Source organism: Felis catus, chromosome A1, assembly GCF_018350175.1.
Source record: "Felis catus isolate Fca126 chromosome A1, F.catus_Fca126_mat1.0, whole genome shotgun sequence".
Taxonomy (NCBI): Eukaryota; Metazoa; Chordata; class Mammalia; order Carnivora; family Felidae; genus Felis; species Felis catus.
In genome coordinates, this window is record NC_058368.1 from 121717320 (window position 1) to 121741930 (window position 24611).

Consider the following 24611-nt stretch of genomic DNA (forward strand, 5'->3'; position numbering starts at 1 on the left):
TGACACTGTCATTAACAGTGCGATACTGAAGATCGTTCAGGCTTTTTTTTCTCCCCCTAATTTTTGTGTTCAGGATATGTCCCTCCAGGGATGTGTAGTCAAATTACTGTGTTTTAAAGGCATTTGGAATAATTGTTTTCTGTATATTTCACTTTACCAATGTGATACACACCCTCATTTTTAAAAATAATTATGCAAAATATCTGCCATGGATCCATAATCAAAGTTATGGAAAGAGTCTATTCAACGAATATATTCCTAGGTTGTGGTTTCTGAGTTTGAGTATTGTACATGAAAAGCTGATAACCAACTTCAAACCGCACCAGGCTGAAGCTTTGTGGGCCTCATCAGTTTTCAAGTTTGGGTTTCTCTCCAGATGAGTGAAATTGTCTTTTGGAGTTTGTTTCATTATTGCTTCTTTTTACCTGTTTTTTTCCTTTTCTGGAACATGTTATCTGCATGTCAGGTCTCTTGTATTTATTATCCTCTAAACCTCTTTTTCTCTGTTTTATATCTATAGTTTTTGTGTCCTGCTTTGAGTTATTTTCTCATCAGTCTCATATATTAGAAAAGAATATGTGAATCTGTAAAAACATACAATATGAACGAATTACAGGAAGTAAAAAATTACAGAATTCCACCTTCACCAAGCCTTCTCATTAATAAAAATTTGATTTCATACAATTTCTGGACCCTTTGCTATGTTGTTTGTATACATGTGTATAGAGTTTTATGTGTGGTGTGCATGCATATTATAGTGTCTTAAAAACAATATATTTTCCATGTTTTTTTTTACTAAATATGTCCCAGAAATTTTGCCCTTTTTGTACAAATATATTTGTGATAGCATAATTTTCCATAAATGTATAATTTTTTTTATAAATGGGTGATTAGTTTGTCTTCCCTCCCCCACCCCTCCAGCATTACAAAAATTGACATTTAGGATATCCTTACACATATCTCTTTGTGAACACTTGCAAGTATTTCTGTTGGGATTGATTTCTAGAAGTGAAGTTGCTGAATCAAGTGATACTCCTCTTTAATAGTTTGGTAGGTACTGCTAAGTTGACCTCAGAAAGGTTTTTTGGGGGGACAGGCTGGACTGTGCCAGTTAATATTCCCTGCAATAGCCTACCAGTGTTCTCTCCCTCACACCAGTGTAGGGATAGTCTATTTAAATCTTTGGTAACCTTTTAAGAAAAGGAGTCCTATTGGATGTTTCCAGAATACATGGTGTAATTGAGTTTATTTCATGTTCATTGGCTGTCGATAGCTTCTTCACAGTTTTCCTCATCTTTTTTGTGGATTTGTCTTTTTCTTAATGATAGGAGAGAGCTTATTATGTATGCTCTTAACGCCTTTGACTTTTACATACATTACAGCTTCTCCCTATTTGTTCATTTTTGTTTTGCTGTCTTCTCATACATAAATTTTATATTTTGATGAAATCAAATTTATTGATCTTCTGTTTACAGCTTCTAGGTCTTTCTTAGGAAGTCCACCTCCCCATATGCAGCTATGTGTTCCTAGTGCTTTTATAGTCTATCTGAATACATGAAGGATACCTGCTTGTCCAGATGATTTTCCAAGTTTTGTCAGTGAAAGAATGTATTGTCAGTAGAACTTTAATTCCTTAATTAATTATTTTCTATATCTTATAAAATGGGTAAGTGCTAACTTTAAGCAAAACAAATTACTCATGGGGTGCCTGGCTGACTCAGTTGGTCTGTGATCTTAGGTTGTAAGTTCAAGCCCCAAGCTGGGTCTAGAGAACACTTAAAAATTTAAAAATCTTAAAAAAAGAAAAAAACAAATTACTCAGCTGAGCAGAGTATGCCACTTAATTTGGATAATCAAATTTATCTATCTCTTGGTATCTTCAGATGTTGCTCTTCGAAGAACTGTTTTTTAGAGTTAAGCTAAATGTAAAACATGAAGTTTCATATTTCCCTTACTTATGTTGGGATTTTTTTTCCCTGGTATTTCACAGCATTAGTTTATTTCTTTTAAAGTAAGAGAGGTCAAATTTAGTATTTTGTATTCCTTAGGATCAGTAAATTTTAGTTTCTGGTTCTAAGAGAATTTTTAATGTTTCAACAAAAGTTTTTAAAGGTCATGGACTAACTGTAATTTTTTCCATTGCTTACTAAGATTGCATCATACAGATTTAACTTGCAGTTATTTTTACAGTGTCCCACAAAGTGCAGAGTGAGGGCTGCCTATATTTGCCATGCTTTATCTGTGTTGTAGTGCATGTTGCGTTTTAACTTAGGAAAATTTATCTTTTAATTTTTACTCTCTTCTGCATATACTGAGAGTGGCACAGGTCTACTAATTAATTAGCTTACTGTTGTGTTTCTGTAAGTTTTTTGTTGTTGCTGTTTCCAGAGCTTTTTTTACGGTGGGGTTTGATTATGAAAAAGTTGAAACAGAGAGAAACATTGAATGTTTCTAGAACAGCGAGCGCCAAATATTGACCACCTAACTTTTACAGCTAACATTTTATCGTATCTGCTTCATCCCTCAATGCATCTCCAACCATTCTTATTTTTTTCATGGGTTAAAAGTTGCAGATAGTAGTATACTTCACCCTTAAACATTTTATCTTTCATATTATTAGCACAGGGCAGTTTTTTGACACAATTCTTTGTCCATTATTTCCCCTGTTAATTCTGAAACGTCACTGCACATTTACTGCTAGTACTGTTGGAGCTATATTGGAGCTATATTGGCACACTTTGGTATTTTGAAACCAACATCAATTAGTAAAATAGAATCTCTGTCTTAAAGTAGTTACTACTGTTTATATCAGTTAAATAGTGTTTTAGAAACTGGCATAGAAAATTTAGGATAGGTTTTTTTCCCAGTAAAGTTAAACATCTAACAAGATGGCTTAAGTATCTCAGGATTATTCTTTAAAAAAAATTATTTTTTAAAGATTTTATTTTTAAATAATCTCTATACCCATCACAGGACCTGAACTCACAACCCTGAGAATCAGGAGTCACAAACTCCCCCTACAGAGCCAGCCAGGTGCCCCTTTCAGGGTTAGTCTAATGGAACATAATAACACTTATCTTCCCCTATGCTTTTAAAATTAATTGTAAAGAGAGATCGGAAGTAGAAGCATTTTGTATTCCCTAGGATCAGTGAGCCTTGCTTTTTTTGTTGGATTCCGTGACAAAATGTATCTAGTCCCTTTCCACAAAAGATTTTGGTTTGGTAGTACGTTACACATTTTGTCAGTTTTTTAAAAAAGATTTTATTTTTAAGTAATCTCTTTACACAACATGGGGCTCAAACTTAAACCCCAAAATCAAAAGTTACATTTCTCATTTTTATGTGTGTTAAGTACAATCATCGAAGTACAATGAGCTGAAATAGTTCAAGTTCATTCCCACAATCAAACATTTCTAGTAATCCCGAAAGTTTCCTTGTATCCCTTTGTAGTTCATCCCTCCCTCTAATCCCATCCTTAAGTGTCCCTCTGCTTTCTGTTATTTTAGATTACTTTGTATTTTATAGAATATCGTGTCGAGAATCCTGTAGCATATACTTTTTTTGTCTAGCTATTTCTTAAAAATATAACTGTATTGAGATAAATCACATCCTTCATTTAAAGTGCACAACTCATTGATTTTAAATATATTCACAGAATTGTGCATCCATCACCATATTCAATTTTAGAACATTTTCATTATTCCCCCCCCCCCCAAAATCCCCATGCTCATTATTAGTCAGCTGGAGATGAAGTCTCTTATTTTTTATTCATCTGGGAATATCTTTTCTTGCCCTTGTTCCCAAAGGATGTTTATGTTGTATAGGGAATCCTGGGTTGGCAGTGTTTTTTCCCTCCACCCCAGCACTTTAAGGATGTTGTTTTACTGTATTCTTGTCTCTAGGATATCTGGTAAGAAATCCACGGTCATTGGACTTGTTCCCCTGTTTGTAGTGTGCCATAGTTTTTCTTAGCTACTAGCAACTAGCAAGGATTTTTCTTTATTTTTGATTTTCACCAGGTTGATTATGTTGTTTCTAAGTATGGTTTTCATGAAGTTTATCCTGCTCGGGGTTCGCTGAGCTTCTTTAATATTTGTATCTTTTACCAAATTTGGACTTTTTTTGGGGGGGGGGCATTGTGTCTTCAAAATTTTTTCTGCCCCAATATCCTTTCCTCCTGGGATCCCAGTGACGTTTACATAAGGCATTTTGACATAGTCACTTTAGTTCCTGAATCTCTGTTGTTTCTTTTTACTGCCTTTGTTCTTCTGGTGGGATAATTACTGATCTACTTTCTAGTTCACTGATCATTTCCTCTCATCTCTATGCTAGAGAAATTGAATTTCAATTGTGTATTTTTCTTTTTTTCGTTTTCGTTTTATTTTAATTCCAGTATAGTTAGCCTGCAATGTTCTATTAGTTTCAGGTGTACAAAGTACCAGTGCTCATCACAGGTGCACTCCTTTATCTCTATCTCGTTTCACCCTTCTCCCCACCCACCGTGTCCCTGGTAACCAGCAGTTTGTTCTCTGTGGTATGAGACTAAGTTTCTTGGCTTGTCTTTTTCCTTTGCTTCATTTCTGTATTTTCTATCTCTATAATTTTTGGGGTTTTTTGTTTTTGTTTTTTTTTTTTACAGTTTCTATTTCAGTAATGAGAACGATGTTTTCATTCAGGTTTTTTCTTCATCTCATGAACTCCAGTTATAATTGCTTCTTGAAAGTCTTTGATTATTTCAGCAATAGAGGTTTTGTCTGATAATTTCAACATCTGGATTAACTTGGCTTGGCAGCTGTTGATGAACTTTTAATTATCTGACCATAGAGACCTGGTTTCTACTGGAAGTTTTGCTGTCTTTGCCACTCTGACCATGCTACTGTGTGACTCGGGGCTCTCGGGGCAGAGATTTCAGGGAGGAAAAGTGGGAAATTTATACCCTTGCAGTTGCTGCTGTAAACATTGACTCTCTTCCAAACTTAAATATTTATTTTTTAAAAACTGTACAGAGCCCTTATGTTCTTATTTTTTCTATTTTGTCTGAATTTCTTGTTATAATAGGAACAGTGAACTGTAGTGGGCTATGGTGTCATAGTGCAGTCAGTACTTTCTTATTTTTTGTATTAGATATAATGAGATATTAAAGATTTCATAGCAGGTTGCATTTGAGTATGTAAAATTCTGATTTGGTAAGAAATATATAGAAGAACTATGTAATAGATACTGTGCTGTGGTCTGTTCTTTAGCTTTAGAACTGCTTGATAGCATTCTTGTTTGTTGCCATTGAACTTATCTTTTGTGGTAGGTAAAAATGCAGCACTCTCAGATTGAGTGAGCCAGACCAAGTTACTAATTATATGAATTACTTTGCTTTTCCTGGTTTTATCCACTAATGTGTTGAGCTGCTGTTCTTAACCTTTGCCAGTCAGCTCTCTCCTTTAAAAGTCATGTTTGGCTAACTCCTGCTGTCTGGAGGTGTCCCCACCACCACCACCACCTCTCCTTTAGCAGGATGACAGTAAGAGACCTATCTGTCAAATATGTTCCATAACCTGAGAAACTGATATTTGAATCAATTCGTAGGTGTGTTGTTTGGACTGGTGATGAGCGGGTCTTCTTTTATAATCCTACCACCCGTCTCTCTATGTGGGACCGACCTGATGATCTGATTGGAAGGGCGGATGTTGACAAAATTATTCAGGAGCCACCTCATAAAAAAGGAATGGAAGAAGTAAAGAAACTAAGTAAGTTTTCAATTAGAAATTTGTCCTCTAATTTTAACATTCTTTTAATATTTTTATAGAAAATATAAGGCCATTTAGGAAAGCTTGCTGTTTTCAAGGAATATAACAAATTTGAGAAATGGGAAATAGTCCATGATGCTAGTTTGAGTTCAATAACAGAGTTATTAAAAAAAAAAATAGAGAATTTGGACAGTTTTTTTTGTAAGATATTTATATGTGTGTTTTTTTAATTGCCTCATCAAGATTTTTAGTCCAAGATAATGTTGGCTTTGCTAAGGTTTGCTATTTGCTTATTAATAATACTAAAACATTTCTCAGTGTTCTTTTAGCACCTTTTGTAACTAGTAATATTTTTTGAAATAAAATTGTACAGAGTATTTTTAAAATACTGGTTATTAAACTTTTGTAAAGTACAAAATTTGGTAAACTATGAAAGCTTAGTCTTTTGTTTATTTGTTTACTTATTTGGAGAGAGAGCAAGCGAACAGGGTCAGGGTAGAGGTAGAGGGAGAGAAAATCTTAAGCAGGTTGACGTGGTACTCCATATTGGCCAAGAGATCAGGACTGAGCTGAGATCAAGAGTCAGATGCTTAACTGACTTAAACCACCCAGGCACCCCAAAGCTTAGTCTTTTAAAGTAATTGAAACTTAGGGAAGGCAAGCCTTATTTCTGACAATATAAAGACAAACCTTTTTAAGAAATTATCTTTTAAGGTGCCTCATGTTCAGGCAGCATTTCAATGTATATAATGAACACCAATATTTATACATAATTTTGATTGCATATTTTTTATTGGTAATTTGCCTTCATTTTGATAGGATTGTTTTTATAGAGCCCCCCTTCATCAAATGTAGAAGCATAAATGAATAATACTTCCAATGAAATAAATTCTCATCCATGTCATTTATAATATTGAGAAGTCTTCATGGATTGTGTATATTTGGTGCTACATTTTTTGCTTAGGAGTCACTTTCAAATCAGTGAAACTTTCCCTGTCTGTCGCTAGAGTCACTAGGCATTAGTTTTTCCCATGTGTCATGAATAAACATTTCAAAGTGAATTAGAAATTTAATATAAAGGGAAGATTAATTTAAGAAGTATAGAATTGTGTTTTGTTTAATGTTTTATAGAGGAGAGAATATTATGGGATGGATACGTTATGGAAACGGTGACTTTTTAAAAGAAAAGATTGTGTAATATGTGCATGTAACTTCATAATAATAACTGATACGTTTTTGCCAGGGCACCCGACCCCAACAATGCTGTCCATCCAAAAATGGCAATTCTCTATGAGTGCAAGTGAGTGAACTATAAATTGTACCTACTTTTTCATACTGTTAAAGCAAGTGTTCTGGTAGTGGGTAGCAGAAGGATGAGTACTTAAGTATTTCAATTGTTGCTTGCTTATTTTTATATTCTGACAAGGTTTAATTAAACTTGATCTTACAGTTAAAGAAGAGCAGGAATTAATGGAAGAACTTAATGAAGATGAACCTGTTAAAGCCAAAAAACGGAAGTAAGTAATACTTATAGTTTATGTAATTCAGGCAGATTATAGCTATTAATTAAGTCACAGTCAGTTTGTGGATGTGACAGCTAATATGTATGTTGTTAGGAGACCGAAGTCATGATTGCTCTCTAAGGCCTGATATTAGAAAGCTTTGCTTTAGAGTGTAGAAATGGTGTCCTTACTGTTGCTAGATTTGCAGAATATTTGATTATTTAAGTGTATATTATGAAGCCAAGTGACATTTTAGGAATTAGTTGATAAATTATTTTCAGATATTCATTAAGCTGGAATTTTATAAAAAATGAACTTCCTCCTTTAGTGTAGACCCTAACAGACACCATTTCAGAAAGTTCATAGTTATAGATACACAGACTTCCCTCTTTTTTTTATGTACTTGTCACCTAGCTCTTCCTTGAGTCTTTGGTTATTAATACCTGGTGTAGAGGGAACCTGTGAGCTTAGAACGAGCTTTGAGAGAAAGAGACTGCCATAAGTGGGAGCATTAGATTGGCCAGTGCTCTGTAGTTGGGTGAAATAGGAATGTTACTAATTAAGGGGGATCACTAATTAGGTGGGGGGTAGATGGTATTTGGCTGTGGCGGGAGGTGGGGGAGGAATGGGACCATTATTTAGCAGCAAAACGGAAAGTTTGAAGACATTATTAGGAACTGGATGATCCATAGTCCTTATCTGAAAAGGACAGATTGAATGCAGCCAAATTATGGCAAGGGAATCAGTGAGACAAACCCTCGGAAGGGTGGTTCTTTTTAAAAAATCATTAGTGACAATATTAAAGACATTAAGATGTTAAAGAGAGTCACTCATAATCAACCAAAGTAACACAGCTATTTTCATTTTTGCAGTTGACTTTTTAGTTCTTGACCAAATATGTAAATACTTTTATTAGTTGTAATCAACTGACTTTGTGTGCTTTAAAAAAAAAAATTAGAATAAGACATTTGTTTTCTTAATTATTATAAATGACTGTATTCATTCTGTTTATGTAACCATAATTTTGGATGTTCCTACAATGTTAAACTTTTAGGTTGTTTTTAATTGTTTGTTCTTATAGACAACTCTGTAAGGTTTTTAACTGCTTTTATCAGGAGAATGTCAAAGAAGTCCTTTATGTGGATTGCCCGAGCTTCTCTATTTAGGTACAAAGTTAAAAGCCTATTTTTCCTGGCTTAGTTTTTCTTTCTTTCTTTTATTGAGATAGATAGTGATAGTTTGTATTGTGACATTTTCATTTAGTATAATTCTGTAAAGGTTATTTGTTTTCATTAGTTATATTTCTTGGATGTCTTTTAATTCTTTATTTAAATAGTTCTTAAATAAATTATTATAAGAGGGTATATTGTTTGGCAAATTACTTTTACCTGTTTGTTTTGTGCATATCTTAGGTCACAGACTATCTCGCTAAGTTCCTGCAGGTCACGGACTATGTCTTCTATTTCTTTTGATTCATTCCCTAAATTGCTAATTACCTCTCACTTAACCATATTTGCGGGTTAGCCATTTAAATCTCTTGGGCTACCTTCACTTCCCTATATAGCATGCTTTTGAAATTTGTGATGTTTTGTTTTTCCCAATTCCCTTAAGTTTGTGTAGGGAGTATGAACCAATTTTATTTTGATACTTAGCAGATCATATTTAAGGAGGAAGATCTGCTCAGACACACCCAAATATTATTGAATTACTTTCTCTTTTGGATTATTCATATGAATGGGCCTTCTTCATAGTGCAGATGTTTGAGAGGTGACTCAATTTCATGTTTACAATCTTGCTTGAGTACCATACAGCAACAGGGTTGTCCTTAGCCCTGAGGTGCATTTTTGGAGGAAAAAGAAGTAGTTTAGTCATTGATGAACAGTTCTAATTCCATCTAACTACTCCTGGGCCTATGTTGCTCTCTGGGACCTGTCCTTCAACTTAAATCTCAACTTACCACCCAGAAAGTGAGTAAAAAAGATGTCAGGTAGGTAAGGTATATATCTCACATAACCACTTGGCCAAGTTTGCAGATATTTGCATTTTATTTTCAAAATAAATATTTGAGATTACTAAGACTTATACCAGTTTTTATTAGATAAAAATATTTTACGGATCTATAATGTAAAACATTCTGGAAAATACTATTTTTCCTATATCATTTCAAGAACTAAAAATTATGTTTTGTGCTGTTTGTTTCTAACACATAGAGTTTTATTGCAATGTTAGTTTTTTTTTGTTTGTTTTTGAAAGTAAGGTAGTTCATTTTGTGTATCAGACAGAGAGACAGCACAATATAGCCATTGTAACATCATTAGAAGCTCATGTAACTTTATTATAATGAAAGTTGCCTATCCCTTAGAGTTCATTTGAAACCCTCAATATAATTTTTTTTTGCCAAAAATATGCTGCTCAGTAGTGAGTCTTGAATATTCCATTGATTTAAAGATTTTAGTAAGATTCCTTGTTAATATTTTGTCAGTTGATGCCTTATATTTTATTTTTTATAGGAGAGACGATAATAAAGACATTGATTCAGAGAAAGAAGCTGCCATGGAAGCTGAAATTAAAGCTGCCCGAGAAAGGGCCATTGTCCCTCTGGAGGCCCGAATGAAGCAGTTCAAGGACATGCTGCTAGAGAGAGGGGTCAGAAAACAATCTTTGGGGGAGATATTTCTGTTTTGTATAAGTAATATAAATATGTCTTGCTAAAAGGTCAAATCTAAGGTTAGTGCTCATGTTTGGGGGGGGAGGTAAGGGAAGCCTATCAAATTACTGTACTCTCTCAAGCAGCCTTTTTCTTGGCTCATCATATCATGTTTGACTAAATGCCTTTTTACTGTCCTTTTAAATACAAATAACATTTAATGTTATTTGTTGGGTCAAATGTTGACCCAACATTTGTTGGGTCATTAAATTTTGGTGAGTAATATAAGATGAGTATTAACAGAGTATTAACATTACAGAGTGGCGGACGACATGGGATAGGTAAGGTATATGTAATTTTTCTTTTAATACTTTCAGAATGGCTTTTGGTTAAAGGAGAACTGGTACTTTATGATATTATTAATAGAGCTTAATTGAGAGGGGTTTTGACGTTTTGGTTATGTTCACAGATTCATTTGAATAAGTTTAACTGTTCAGTTTAAAATTGCAACATTGTTCACAAGATTGGAGCAAGCATGGGAAATCAAAATGCAAATCTTCAAGGCTTTTTCTGATGTACTGATTTTTAAAATGTCACACAGTAGTGGTTATTTTAATGAGTAATTAGGTGTGTGTTATTTCTATATAATACAGAAATGTTCAGAGCCAATTAGTGTGGAAATTTGCCGTTGCTAGCCTCCCACTGCTTGTCATTTATTAGTGATGGAAACTTCAGTATGGTTTTTATTATGCCTCCTTTTTAAGCAGATGTCCTGTAGATTTCAAGGAAAATTATATGACCTTTATGTTTTTAGAGCCAACTTAATTATGAGGCAATACATTTTTATTTTAAAGGTGTCTGCTTTTTCAACGTGGGAGAAGGAGTTGCACAAGATAGTTTTTGATCCTCGGTACTTACTTCTCAATCCTAAAGAGAGAAAACAGGTAAAAGGAAAATAACATTATTTAAAAAATGTATATCCCTTAACAGCATAATTTAAAAACGTAAGGAACAAAATGCCATCCTTTTCCCCCCCACACACACAGTACTCAAAACGCATAGTCTCATATCTTAGAACACATTTACCCTCTCTGGGCATTTCTGCCTCAGAAATAGTTGCATATTTTTGCCTTTATTATGGACGTGGGTATTGCTTCGTGAGTATCCTGTCCTTGTGCCTCATAATATGCTGATGTCGTATCAGGGAGTTTTCAAAATTCATTTTAAATGCGTTTATTAATTTACTTTTTACTGGGCAAATGTTGCAGATTTATAGTAGAAAAATAGCAATATACAGATGAGTAGAAAGGCAGAAGAAACACCTACAATCCTACCCGACTGATTGGACCATGACTGGACCCTGGTCTTGTAGCCTTCCTGTTTGTGCCAGTATATATGCATGAGTGTGTGTGGTAGGTAGACAACACTCAGAGACCCGTTTACATTTAAGCACACAAGTCTACATCTAAGCACCATCTGTTAGAATGTCTTTTCATCATAAGCTTAAAGAATTGATGGACACTTCAGGGTCTCTGCTCATTTAGTGTCAACATGAATTAGACTTGCCATGTTATTGAGTGCCATTATTCCTGGGATGATTCAGCAGTACATATCCTCTCACAGTGATCGCTTCGTCCTCTAAATCCTTGCACACTTCCAACTTACATAGTTTCTGAATTACCTGGATCACCCTGACACTGAGCTCTGTAGAATGGTGAGTATGTTGAACTACTTGCTAGAGGGCTATTGAGCTACGACAAGATTTCATTTGGTAGTCTATTCTTGATTTGTAATTTAATAGTTGGCGTAATTCTCTGCACTGTTTGTGCCATTATGCATGTAGGTCTCATCACAAACTTTTTATAAAGAGAGGAAATTTACACTGTGCCAGACATGTATTTTAGTCTGCGTAATAGAAAAGCATGACTTTCCAAAGACACTTGCATCTGCATTTCAAACACAGGGGTGTGTGTGTGTGTGTGTGTGTGTGTGTGTTTTAAACTGTGTGTAATGGTCTGTATCAAAAAGTATAAATCATCCTTGATTCCTTACTTCTCCCCTCTGTGCATTTCACGTCTGTCAGCAAAATCTACCTCCAAAAGTTTGTAAATACAACTTACTCACCATTTCCCCCACTAACACTGTAGTTCAGGGCACCGTTACCATTTCTCAGCATCTGTGTAGCCCCTGACTGACCTCTTTGCTTCCTTCCGTTCTTGCTTTTTGGAGTCAAGTTCTTTTTCCACATAGCAGCCAGACTAATTTTACATTTAAGAGGCAAATTAAGGCACTGTTACTGTTCCCTTGCTCAAAAAATGTACATTGCTTACCATTTCATTTAGGATAAAACTGGAATTCTTTATCATGGCTTGTAAGATTATACTTACACTCTTATCTGCATAGTTCTTGAAGGTCTTGTCTTAGATTCATTCATTCTGGCCACAGTTCCTTTGTTGTGCTTTGAACAAGCTGGGTACATTCTGATACTTGACTCTTCCTCTGTCTGGAGTGTTCTTCCCCTAGGTGTTTGCATATGCCCCATGATTTTATTCAGGTGCTGGTCCAAGTGCCTTCTGAGCCATGTGTCTCTGCTTTCTTTCCTTTATAGCACTCACAGCTCTAATTATCTAAAATTATCTACTGTTTTCTCCGGCTGCAGAATATAAATTCTGAGGGCTGGAACTTTGTTCATTGCTATATGTGTAACGCCTGCAGCAGTGCTTAACCTAAATATCCCTGAAGGGTTACTTTAAAACCTTAGTGACGTGACTCCTCATGCTGCTGAGTGTTATAGTTTCTGAGTTAAATTACAAGTGCATATTGAGAGCTAAAATTCTTTCCCAATTTTACAGGCATTTTGTAAGCTGATGGTGTTACCTCTTATTAAGAGTAATACTTAAAAAGACGAAAAATATCAAGCATTTTTCCATTTAAATAAAGACTACTTAAAGGTTCTCATCCTTTTTGAGTAAAATTCTTAAAACTGGAGTGTAAGAAATGAAAGGAGAAGCAAACATTTGGAATTAATATGTGTACTTTTTTAGTACTTAGTTTTATTTGCATGAGAGTGTAAAATCACGGAGAAACCAGTTAAGTTACATATTTAAGTTTAATTTAAGTTACATATTAAGTATCTAGGTCGTGTATTTGCACTTTGTAACTCCATTTCTGAAATTTGTATTTTGATTTAAAACAACTAACAATTTTATTGAAAATGTCTCAGTCTGCAAGTGCATCTCTTTTACTTTTCTAGCTCTCTGTAGATTTATGTATATCTGTACATTTATGTATATTTTACATCATTCTAGAAGTATTTTATATAATTGTAACTATAAGTTTTAACTTAAGATTTTCTTTATTTAATCTTGTTTTTGATAAAAGATCATTTGAGTCAGAAATAGTTTTGTTTTTTTTGTTTTGACCTTTTTTGTTTTGACCTTTTTTTTAATGTTTATTTTTGAGAGAGATAGAGTGGGGTAGGGGCAGAGAGAGAGGGAGACAGAGAATCTGAAGTGGGCTCTGTGCTGACAGCAGGGAGTCCACTTCGGGGCTTGAATTCACGAACTGTGAGATCATAACCTGAGTTGAAGTTGGATGCCTAACCAACGAAGCTACTGAGGTGCCCCTGTTTTGACAAAGTTTTAAACTGAATAACATTTTTAAACAGAAGCAGACCATTTCCATGCAGGATATTAGACTCTGAGGTAGAGACTAGTTATGCTAACACTTAAAATTGGGGGCACCTGGGTGGCTCCATCGGTTAAACATCCGACTTTTGATCTCAGGGTTGTGAGTTCAGTCCCTGTGTTGGGCTCAGTGGTGGGCATGAAGCCTCCTTAAAAAAAAAAAAAAAAGGTAGCTTATTTCAAAAATAATCATTTTAATGTAGTAAGTGTTATTGAGAGCTTTTTAAGGTCGATGTATTACAAATAGTAATACATTACCAATATAGTTACTCATTGTCAACTGGCCGTCTTGGCCACTCTTTACTGGATCAGTATCAAAGTATAAATTGAATTAAATTGAAATGAGAATGAAATGAAATAATAGAGGCGTCTTGAAAAACTCTGTTCCTCTATACATTGAATACTTGGACGTCAAATGTTTAGGGATTTTTCTATATCAGTCAGTTCTCTGATACCAGCTGGTGTCCTACCGTTGAATTGAATTCTGACACTACATGGAATTAGAATCATATCCCATAGATTAAAGGCTTAGACCCACAAGACCTTCCCTCTCTTCAAATGCTTATCACAAGTAGTACCTTCTACACACTTCAGTTTAGCTACAACTCAGGGATTCCCCTGTTCCCCTCCTCAGCTTTAATAATTTGCTATAATGGCTCACAGAACTCTGGGAAGCACTTATGTTTATTGGTGTATAATGTAATAAAGGATATGATAAGGGGTACAGTTGAATGGCAGATGATGAGACACGTGGGATGAGGTCTGGAAGTGTCCTGAGTCCCTGAACTTCTGTCCCTGTGAAGTTGGAGTGTGCCATTCTCCTGGTACATGGATATGTTCACCAAGCTCTCAGTTCTCTGAACGCTTTTGGCTATGATTTTTATGGGGACAGCTTACATAGGCATGGTTGATTAAATCATGTACCATTGGTGATTGGACTCAGTCACCAGCCATTGAAAGTTCCAATGTTCTAATCACATGGTTGATTCCACTGGCAGCTGTCTGCCATCCTGTGGTTTTCTAGAGAGACTTTCCAGAAATCACCTCCTGACACTAACTTTGATGTAGTTGAAAGGGGTTTGGTATGAATAATATAAACTTGCTCTTTTCTCCTTTATCTAATTCAGCGACAGGACAAAAGCCAGGTACAACAGTAGAGGCTCCTGTCTCCTATCACTTAGGAAATTAAAAGGGTTTTAGGAGCTCTTGCCAGGAGCCAGGACAGAGACCATATATATATATATATATTTTTTTTTTTTTTTTCTTCTTCTTCTTCTTCTTTTCTTTTTAGTTTAAATTCCACTTCACATATATTGTAATATTAGTTCCAGGTATACCCGGTGCTCATCACAAGTGCACTCCTTAATCCCTGTCACCTATTTAATCCACCTCCCCACCCACCTACCCTCTGGTAACCATCCATTTGTTCTTTGTACTTAAGAGTGTTTCTTGGTTTGCTTCTCTCTTTTCCCTTTGCCATTGTGTTTTCCCTTTGCCATTTGTTGTGTTTCTTTTTTTTTTTTTTAATTTTTTTTTTCAACGTTTATTTATTTTTTGGGACAGAGAGAGACAGAGCATGAACGGGGGAGGGGCAGAGAGAGAGGGAGACACAGAATCGGAAACAGGCTCCAGCCTCTGAGCCATCAGCCCAGAGCCTGACGCGGGGCTCGAACTCACGGACCGTGAGATCGTGACCTGGCTGAAGTCGGGCGCTTAACCGACTGCGCCACCCAGACGCCCCTTGTTGTGTTTCTTAAATTCCACACATGAGTGAAATCATACGATATTTGTCTTTTTCTGATTTATTTTGCTTAGCATAATACTCTAGCTCCATCCATGTTGGAAATGGCAAATATATATATTTTCTTAAAACACAGTATCACACCCATACTTTTCACAAACTTCTATGTTGAAGAAAAATATACACACATTAAAATCTAAACGTCGTAAATTTCACAAAGTGGGCATACTGTGTAATTATGTAGATTAAGAAATGGAAATGGTTATGCAGGATGGCTAAGTCCTGAAGGTCTGTACAGCATAGTGCCTATAGCTAGCAGTACTATATCGTATACTGAAATTTTTGCTAGGACGATAGATCTTATGTTAAGGGTTTTTAATATCACTTAAAAATAAGAATAAATTAAAAGGGCTCGAGGAACCTTTTGGAGGTGGATAGGTTTACGTCATAGACTGTGGTGGTTTCCTAGATGTATATTTATCTCCAAACTCACAAGTTGTATACATTAAATATGAACAACTTTTTGTACATCAATTATACCTCAATAAAGTTGTTTAAAACCGAAAAGAAGGGGCTCCTGGGTGGCTCAGTTGGTTGAGCATCCGACTTTGACTCAGGTCATGATCTCGCAGTACATGGTTTCAAGCCCTGCATCAGACTCTGTGCTGACAGCTCAGAGCCTGGAGCCTGCTTTGGATTCTGTGTCTCCTTCTCTCTCTGCCCCTCTCCTGCTCGCCCTCTGTCCCCCTCTGTCTCTGTCAAACATACATAAACATCAAAAAAAATTGTTTGAAAAAATAATAAAAACGAAAAGAAATGGAATATAGCACCCTAGAAGCTACATTGGCTTAGACAATGTAGCTCTTTAATATGGATGTTTTGATTACATCTATAGAAGTCTACTAGAAATTTTTTATAAAAACTTAACTTTTGTGGTGTTTATTGTAACATTCACAAGTTGATGTTTTAAGAAAATAACCGCTTAAAATAGGGGACCTAAAAAGCTCAAGTGTATTGGGAAGCATGACACAAATAATTAGGAGAAGCTTGGAAGCTACCAGAACTCCTAATTTTCTTTGAGAAGGTGATCTCAGCTAGCGATTCCTAACTTTGGTGTCGGATATCCCAGAGGAAGCGTTGTGAAGTTTTCTCCAGCCTCTGAAAAGAAAGTTAATATAAATTCATTGGGTTTATTTGTAGTTCACTACTTTTACAAATAAGAAAGTATATACCAAAAAGGGAGAGAGGGCTTGAGAAGAACCCTCTTTCCCACATGGGTCAGCCTGCACATGCTTTCAGGATTTATTGCAGTGCTGTATTGGGATGGTGCTGAAAATGGCCACCGTGCCTGGCGGGAGATGGTGAGATGGTTGTAGGTATCTCTGTACAGCTATTAAAGATTGGTAGACAGACATGGCCTGACCTGGAATAAAGTTTTCAGTTTTGTAAAGAACATTTTTTGTTTGACTTTTTCTAAAGATGTACATGCACACCTTTAAAGAGACAAATATTTCTGTAAAATATGCTAGGAAAAGTAATAGAGTGCTGCCCAGTTTTATCTTTCTCAAGACATTTCTTCCAGAGCGTGTGCCTTGCTTCATTTTGGACTGGTTACCCTCTACACCCGACATACAGCTGTTATTTTTGAGCGTGACCAGTCTTTACCATCATCCTGAGATTTCCCTCATCTCTCTTGTTTTTGGGGGTAGAGACTTCACCTGTTTCCTTCATCATAAGTCTTTTTCTTTCTTGGTTTACTCCCTTTTGACCCATTCCATCCCTGTAATAGCTTCTTGAGAGAACATGCATGGGAGATAAACTTTGGAGCCTTGTGTGTTTGCAAACATTCATTGTACCCTTAATTTGAAATTGTTTGGTTGTTTAAGATATTTGAAATTGGAAATCTTTCTCTTTCAGGATTTTGAAGACGTTGCTCTTTTTCTAGTTTTCAGTGTTGTGTTTGAAGCCATCAGTTTATGGGCCTTTGTTTATGGGCCTGTTTATTTTTCCTTTGTGGATGTGTAGGATCTCCTCTTAGTGTATAGCGTTCTGAAATCTCACCGTGATTGTGTACCTTGGGGGAAGGGGCCCATTATGCTGGGTGCTTGGTGGTCCTTTTAGTATGTAAACTCCTGTCTTTCAGTTCTGGGAGATTTTCTTATATTGCTTTTTTGAATTTGTTTCCAACCTGTTTATTTTTTCATTCTGGGACAGAGAATTTGCCCTTTTGGTCTAGTCCTTAAATTTTCTTTTCACCTGTTTAATTTTTCTTTTTTTAATGTTTATTTTTGAGAGAGAGAGAGAGAGACAGCATGCGAGAGGGGAAGGGCCAGAGAGAGAGGGAGACATAGAATCTGAAGCAGGCTCCAGGCTCTGAGCTATCAGCCCAGATCCTGATGCGGGGCTCGAACTCAAGAACTGCAAGATCATGACCTGAGCCGAAGTCAGACAGTTAACCTACTGAGCCACCCAGGCACCCTCTTTTCACCTATTTTCTACCTCTGCCCCTTTCTTTTGGATGACTTTCTCAACTTTATTGTCAAATCCTTTAATTGAGTTTTCCTTTTTTCCTTTAATTTGTAGGATTTCTTTTTGTTCTTTAAGTTTTTCTTGTTTTATGATTACAGTATATTTTCTTAGTTTTATTAGAAAATAAAACTTACTTTAGTATGTTAAATTAGGTATGCCCCCCCTTTACCTTGAGAGATACTGCTTTACCTTTTAGAGCAAGAATTAGCAAGATTTTAAAATAAAGGGTCAGACAATAAATGTTTTAGCTTTGGGGGCCATTTGGTCTCTGTCATAGTAGTGTAGTTCTGCTACTGTAACGAAGGAGCACCCACAGGTAGATAGATGTGAAGGAATGAGCCTGACTATTCCAATAAAGTTTTACTTGTGGACACTAAAATTTGGATTTCATTTAATTGTCACATGTCATGACATGTTACAAAATTCTCTATTCTGTAACTATTTAAAAAATGTTAAAACTCTTTCTGGGCTGTACAAAAATAGGCAGCAGGCCAAGTTTGGCCAGCAGGTTGTGAATTGCCCACCCTGGTTCTAGAGAATAATCACTTGCCTTTTACTGAGGCTCAGGAGTGGCAGAGCCCCCAGATACATGCTGTTGGCAAGGGAGATTTTCTGATGGACTCCTTCTTAAACAGCCTTATTGTAGCTGTACTCTGCCCTCACTTCCATGGATATCTGGTGCTGTCACTTCTGGAACTGTTTGAGGATTCTCTAATAAAAAAAGAATTGGTTTCTTGACTGTTGAATTTGGGTCAGCTCTCTCATTTTTGCCAGTCCTTTACTGCTTATCCTTGTGCTTTTCATCTTCAAGACTTGCTCTCTCTTTTTCCCATTTGCCTGGTCTTGTTGGTTTGTGACTTAAAAAGGGAAATCCTCTCGTCATTGTATTGGCATTGGAAGAAAGGAAATAGATGTGCATGTTCAGTTTATTATCTTGTCTGTATATGATTAGGTGGGGGAAAATATTATGGGATAGATGTAAAGCATTACATTTTGGTCGAGATAATTATGTCTTAAAAAGAAGCACAGAAATAATTGTAAACTATCTGTTCCATACTCTTAACGTTTTTTTTCTAGAAGAGATTTGGAAGGATTGTAATTTATATATTTTATATCCCCTGAAATTTTTTTAATATGCGTGTATTCAATTTGTAATCAGGGACAATGAAAATTAAAGGGGCTTTTAACTTTGTTCTGAAGTCTCAGCAGAGGGCTTGTGTGCTTCTGTAACACTGTCAACTGAAGTTTTAAAGTGAGACTTGCTACAGATAATCTGCATACAATTGAGATATCTAATTCATTTTTTTCTATTATAGTTTGGACAAAGACATTGACTCAGTATTTTCTTACAGATTCCATAGTTTGGTAATTAAATTATTCCTATGGAAGACTAACTTGCCCAATTGGTTTATTTTTGTGATAGGTATTTGATCAATATGTAAAGACGAGGGCAGAAGAAGAACGCAGGGAAAAGAAAAACAAAATAATGCAAGCCAAGGAAGATTTCAAAAAAATGATGGAAGAAGCAAAATTTAATCCAAGGTATATGGTTCATTACTGTAACATTTCAAAACATGTATGTGCTTTCTTCTAAGATCAGCTAAGAGAATATGTATCTTTTGGATAATTGGACATGAAAAGTTTATTTCATTATTGGTTATGCATTTCTAATCTTTATTCTTAATATATTTCCTTTAGAGGAACCTCTTGTGCTCTTTGAGAGGCAGTGTCTAGATATGTTTTTGTCTGATATTTTCAGTTGATTGTTGATTCAGTTGATTGTTAATGAGTATGTGTAATGGGGTGTAGAAGAGGAGACATTTAAAACTTACGTGACCAGCATCATAAAAACAATAATATTTGGCATCATTTAGCGGATATCTTGTGTGCACTTAAAAAGTTGTATGTACAAACTTATACATACATACATACATGCACTTGAAACACATATACGTATACACACGTTATCTCATTATCTCACTCAGTCTTCTAAAACAGCCAGTAAGATTTATATGCTTGTCTCATACCTTACCCAAGTGAATGTAGGATTTCAACTGGATTCCAGTGTTAATACAGAATAGTCTAGGCAAGAGAAAATTACTTTTTATTTATGGTTTAGTTTTGGCAACAGTGTTTGTTACTTGGTTGCTGTGAATACCTCATAACGTGGATAATTTTTAAAACTGTAGGGTAGAATTATGGAGTGTCTTGTTTAAATGGCACTTTTTATAAAAGTTCATCTTGTTGAAACGGTTACTTTTGTCATTGGAAGTAGAGGAGAGAATGTTGTTTGAGAAAGTATATTTAATATTATAATTTTATATTTGAAACATGAAGAGAAACCTAGGGCATTAATACACATCTCAGATAACAAAGTTAATAGAGTATTTGGAGCTCTGAAGAACGTAACATTTGTCAGGGGAGGGTAGAGTTTCGGACTCTCCGAGGGGTCTTGGTCCTTTCTTTTTGGTTAATCAAAACATTGAGTTCATGGGTCAGTACTTGTGACTCAGTTATAAAAGACATTTGGGGAGGCAGTTGAGATTTGAGCATGGATGCATTGGTATTACATGGTATTAGAGAATTCACAATTTTCTTGGGTACGGTGGTTATAGAGGAAAAAGGATTTGCTCTGAGGAGATGCATGCTAAAATAGTTATAGATGAAGTCTCATGATGTCTGCAGCTTATTTTCAAATGATTCAGCAAAATACGTTTATTTATTAAAACCCTTATGGATCTGACAATAACTGAGACTCTGAAGAGATTTCCATTTTTTGGATTTGACAAATTAAGTTACTGCTCTATCCCAGTACCCTGGCGGGTGCTCTTTTGGGGCTGACAGAATTGGTGGGGCAAGCTGTACCTTGCAGGTTACTTCAGAAAATAAAGCCATGAGACACATAACTGGAAGTCTTAGCACTTGGGACATTGTGCTGTATTGCTATATTGATGCATTTAACGTGACCCTAGAGATTAGAACCAAATTTAGTAAGCAGAAAATGAGGAGGAAAAACTTAAAATTGAGAAAATATGTCCGCTAACTTAAATTCTCTTTGAAATGGGAAGAGACTATATATTATAACTAGATTTTGTAGATAAGAAACATTGGAGCTTATTCTGAAGGAAAAAATGACTGGGGAGAATTTAGTGCCTATTTCTATGTCTTTTTTCTTTTTGGATTGAAAGAAATTTCAAGGCATATCTTCTTGGGTCAGTTCCTGGTCACTTCCCAGTCTCCTACCACTATTATCCACCCTCACCTCTCCCTGAGAGAAAAGAGTGACTGTCTGTTTACCAAGCAGCACTTTCTGGAGTTGAGAGATGAGTCCTATAAAAATTTCTCTATCACAATCTAATGCTAAAATTTCATTTTAGTCTTTTCTAGTGAAAAATAATTATTTTACCCATTTTATTACAAATGATATAAATATGTGTAAAATAATTCTCACTTTTAGAAATTGATTTTATATTTTATTTGTAGTTTAATGTTTTTATTAAAGAAATTATTTTTTAGTGTTTATTTTTGAGAGAGAGAGAGAGAGAGACAGTGCGAGCAGGAAGGGGCAGAAAGAGAGGGAGACACAGAATCCAAAGCAGGCTGTAGTCTCTGAGCTGTCAGCACAGAGCCGACGTGGGGCTCCAACCCACAAACCGTGAGATCACAACCTGAGCCGAAGCCAAGATGCTTAACTGACTGAGCCACCTAGGCACCCCTTTAATGTATATTTTTGAGAGAAAGAGATTGAGAATGAGCACAAGCAGGCCAGGGGCAGAGAGAGAGGAGACACAGAATCTGAAGCAGGCTCCAGGCTCTGAGCTGTCAGTGCAGATCCCAACGTGGGGCTCCAACCCATGAACTGCGAGATCATGACCTGAGCCGAAGTTGGATGCTTAACTGACTGAGCCACCCAGGTGCCCCGATTTTACATTTAAAAACAGGTTTATTCTTTAATCATAGTAGTAATTCTCTCTTAAAATTATAATGCAAGGTGCTTAGTTTATCGTGAAAACAAAACAGATTTAGTGGACTTATGTGTATGTCATCCTGTTCCTGGGATACACGTTTTTATTTTATTTAAAATTTTATTAAGTTTACCTATCCGTTATTCAAACCAGGTTTGCAGTGTATCCTGTTGTTAAAAAGTGTTGAATTAATGAAATTAGGTATTGTGAGTAACGATAGTTATATGTAAAAGATTTTTAGAATCCGGGTTTGGTTAGCAAAGCTTCAAAATAGCAAATGTTAGCTATGAATGGTACTCGTAATCTTCAGTTGATGTTTTAAATACTAAATTCTGAAGTTAACCAGTTTATTTACAATTAAAGTTGTAATATATCTTTGCTTTAACACCTAAGAAGATGTGTTCTATATTTGTATTGAAATAAACAGTTTTTAAAGGGAGAGAGTAAGATTTAGCTTTCCCTTCTAAAAAAACTTGCTAAATATGGGAGTATTTATTATAAGACAAATTATTATGTGAGGTGAAAGCTTCAAATATTGAAATATATCCAAATGTATGAATTATAAATGCCTTTTATTTGTGGAGAAAGTTTTTTTTTTTTTATACTGAGCCTCATTATCCCTCGTAGGCCTCATTTTTTTATGTAGCCTTCTTGGCAGCTTGCTTTGCTTTTTGGATCTATGCATTGATGTTTTCATCAAATTTGGAAAATTTTTGATCAGCATTTTTTCTGTTCTGATTCTTTTCTCTTTTAGAATTCTAATTATCTGACAAATCCCTGAGACTATTCCCCTCCTCCCCCAATTTTTTTTGTGTGTATTCTTTTGATTAGATAACTGTTACTGATCTAATTTGGAGTCAGTAGCTCTTTATTCTAGGTCTACTCTTTTGTTAAGCCCACCCAATGAATTTTTCCTTTCAGTTGGTTTTAGGTTCTTTTTTACTATTTTCTGTGTCTTTACTAAAACTCCCTTTTATTCATTCATTAAGGCCATGTTTTTAGTTCTTTGAATCTATTTTTCTTAAATTCTTTCAGTATAATTACAATATTTTTAAAGGATTTGTCTCTTCCAGAACAGCGTCTGAGCATTTTCAGTTCAGTTTCTGTGGATTGAAAAATTTTTTTGATTTGGGTTATACATTCTTTGTATGTTTAGTGTTGTCTGATTGAATATTGAAAATAGTGGATTATAGAGACTCTGAAAGTCTGTTCCCTTACTCGGAAGAGTGGATTTTTGTTTTCACAGGCAGTTTAGTTACAGGCTGATCACCTGAATATAGCTTTGATTTAAGGCTTTGTTAGTGTGGGTCTCAGAAGTTGGAAGTTTCTCAACAGTCCAGCTTTGTCTCCATTGTGCAGCTTTTGTGGACTTTAGTGTCCTAATGCTGTTCTTTTTCTGCACTACTCAGTTTCTAACATTTGTTTTTTGCTCTTAACCAGGTAGCACTTTGGCAGGGGATGCGGTTTTTCCCTGCTATTGTACCCTTCAGCCTTGGCCATCTATTCATGGGGAATCGCCTTGTGGTATATTTACTGGGTACTATCTTTCTAGAGCTTCTTCCCTTGCCATTTTAACACCCAGACTCTGATCTTTACTACTTGTAGCTATTGGGACTGCTGTACTCTGCTTGGACTGTAGCTGTCTGTACCTTGGGAAATTGTCCTGCGGCATAGGGCAGTGGGCCTTTCCTCAGTCTTACTACTACCCTACCTATTATGCACTGTTTTGGAATCATTTGCCTCATATATTTGTCTTCTTTCACAGTTGTTTCTGGAAGGAGATCTAATTCGGTAGTTAACTCCACCATGGCTAGAAGCAAGACTCAGCCTCTTCTTAGTGTGGAAATAGATGAGCTCTTAAGTCTCTTGAAGCACATACATTTTTTGTTCTCTGATGTGTTATCCCCCAGTGTCATGCTTGACAGCGTACAAATCACCAACCACGTTTTCACCCTTTAGCCCTCTTGTACTCCTTTCTGTAGCTCATTGTTTACTCTTTAGGCAAATGTTGGGACTTAGTGAGTCTTTGGCACATATTCTGGCTGGAAAAATGGTATCTTCTTCTATACCTTTCTATAAGCAGAAATAGCTCTACCAAAGTTAGCACACTTGCCATTTTGTTACAGAGCTACTTTTAGTGAATTTGCAGCCAAGCATGCTAAAGATTCAAGATTCAAAGCAATTGAAAAGATGAAAGATCGAGAAGCCTTGTTTAATGAATTTGTGGCAGCTGCAAGGAAGAAAGAGAAAGAAGATTCGAAGACCAGAGGTGAGAAGGTAAGATGAGGTGATTGACAGGAGCGTGAATGGGAAGAGACTAAGCTGGGGCCATGTTTTTTCTGATCTCATTCATGGGCATAGATCACAGCACCCCCAGACTGGTTAGCTTTGTAAGTTCACTTTTACAGTTGTTTACGTGTGTGTATTCAGTCACTTTACTTCCATAATGCTTATTTTAATAAGTTTACTAAAGTACATAGATTTGCTTTAAATTTTATTAATACTGAGTTTGCCCAGTACACCCGGAACTGACTGTTAGATCTTTCTACTCACTGGTGCCTGCTAAAATTCAAGATTCCTAATAAGCGGTAACCTTTAAATTTTAAAAAGCTTTTTTACCTTTTTTGCCTTCTAACAGATAGCATTTTAGTGACTTTCTAATCTTTTAGTAAACATATCTTACATATAAATTATTGCTTATCAGAAATAAAGGTCAGCTATGAAAGATTAATGAATTCCAAATGTCACTTGGTAGTGGTGTCAGGAGCGGAGAGGAGCCCACCACTGGGGAGGCAGGCGG

The 24611-nt window shown here is 35.7% G+C and overlaps 1 protein-coding gene across 6 annotated transcripts in view; it reads left to right on the forward strand.

Annotated features, from left to right (window-relative positions):
* The window catches only part of TCERG1 (transcription elongation regulator 1), a 60968-nt gene that overhangs the window by 25576 nt on the left and 10781 nt on the right, over positions 1-24611 (forward strand). For 4 of the 6 annotated variants that reach the window (XM_045060560.1, XM_045060542.1, XM_045060556.1 and 1 more), the window contains 8 exons: positions 5581-5741; positions 6985-7041; positions 7192-7258; positions 8359-8409; positions 9754-9889; positions 10745-10834; positions 19270-19388; positions 23938-24088. In XM_045060560.1, the coding sequence (XP_044916495.1) occupies positions 5581-5741; positions 6985-7041; positions 7192-7258; positions 8359-8409; positions 9754-9889; positions 10745-10834; positions 19270-19388; positions 23938-24088 (832 nt within the window). The remainder of the gene's footprint in view (positions 1-5580; positions 5742-6984; positions 7042-7191; positions 7259-8358; positions 8410-9753; positions 9890-10744; positions 10835-19269; positions 19389-23937; positions 24089-24611) is intronic. The other 2 variants (XM_004001503.6, XM_045060564.1) reach the window with 1 other exon arrangement.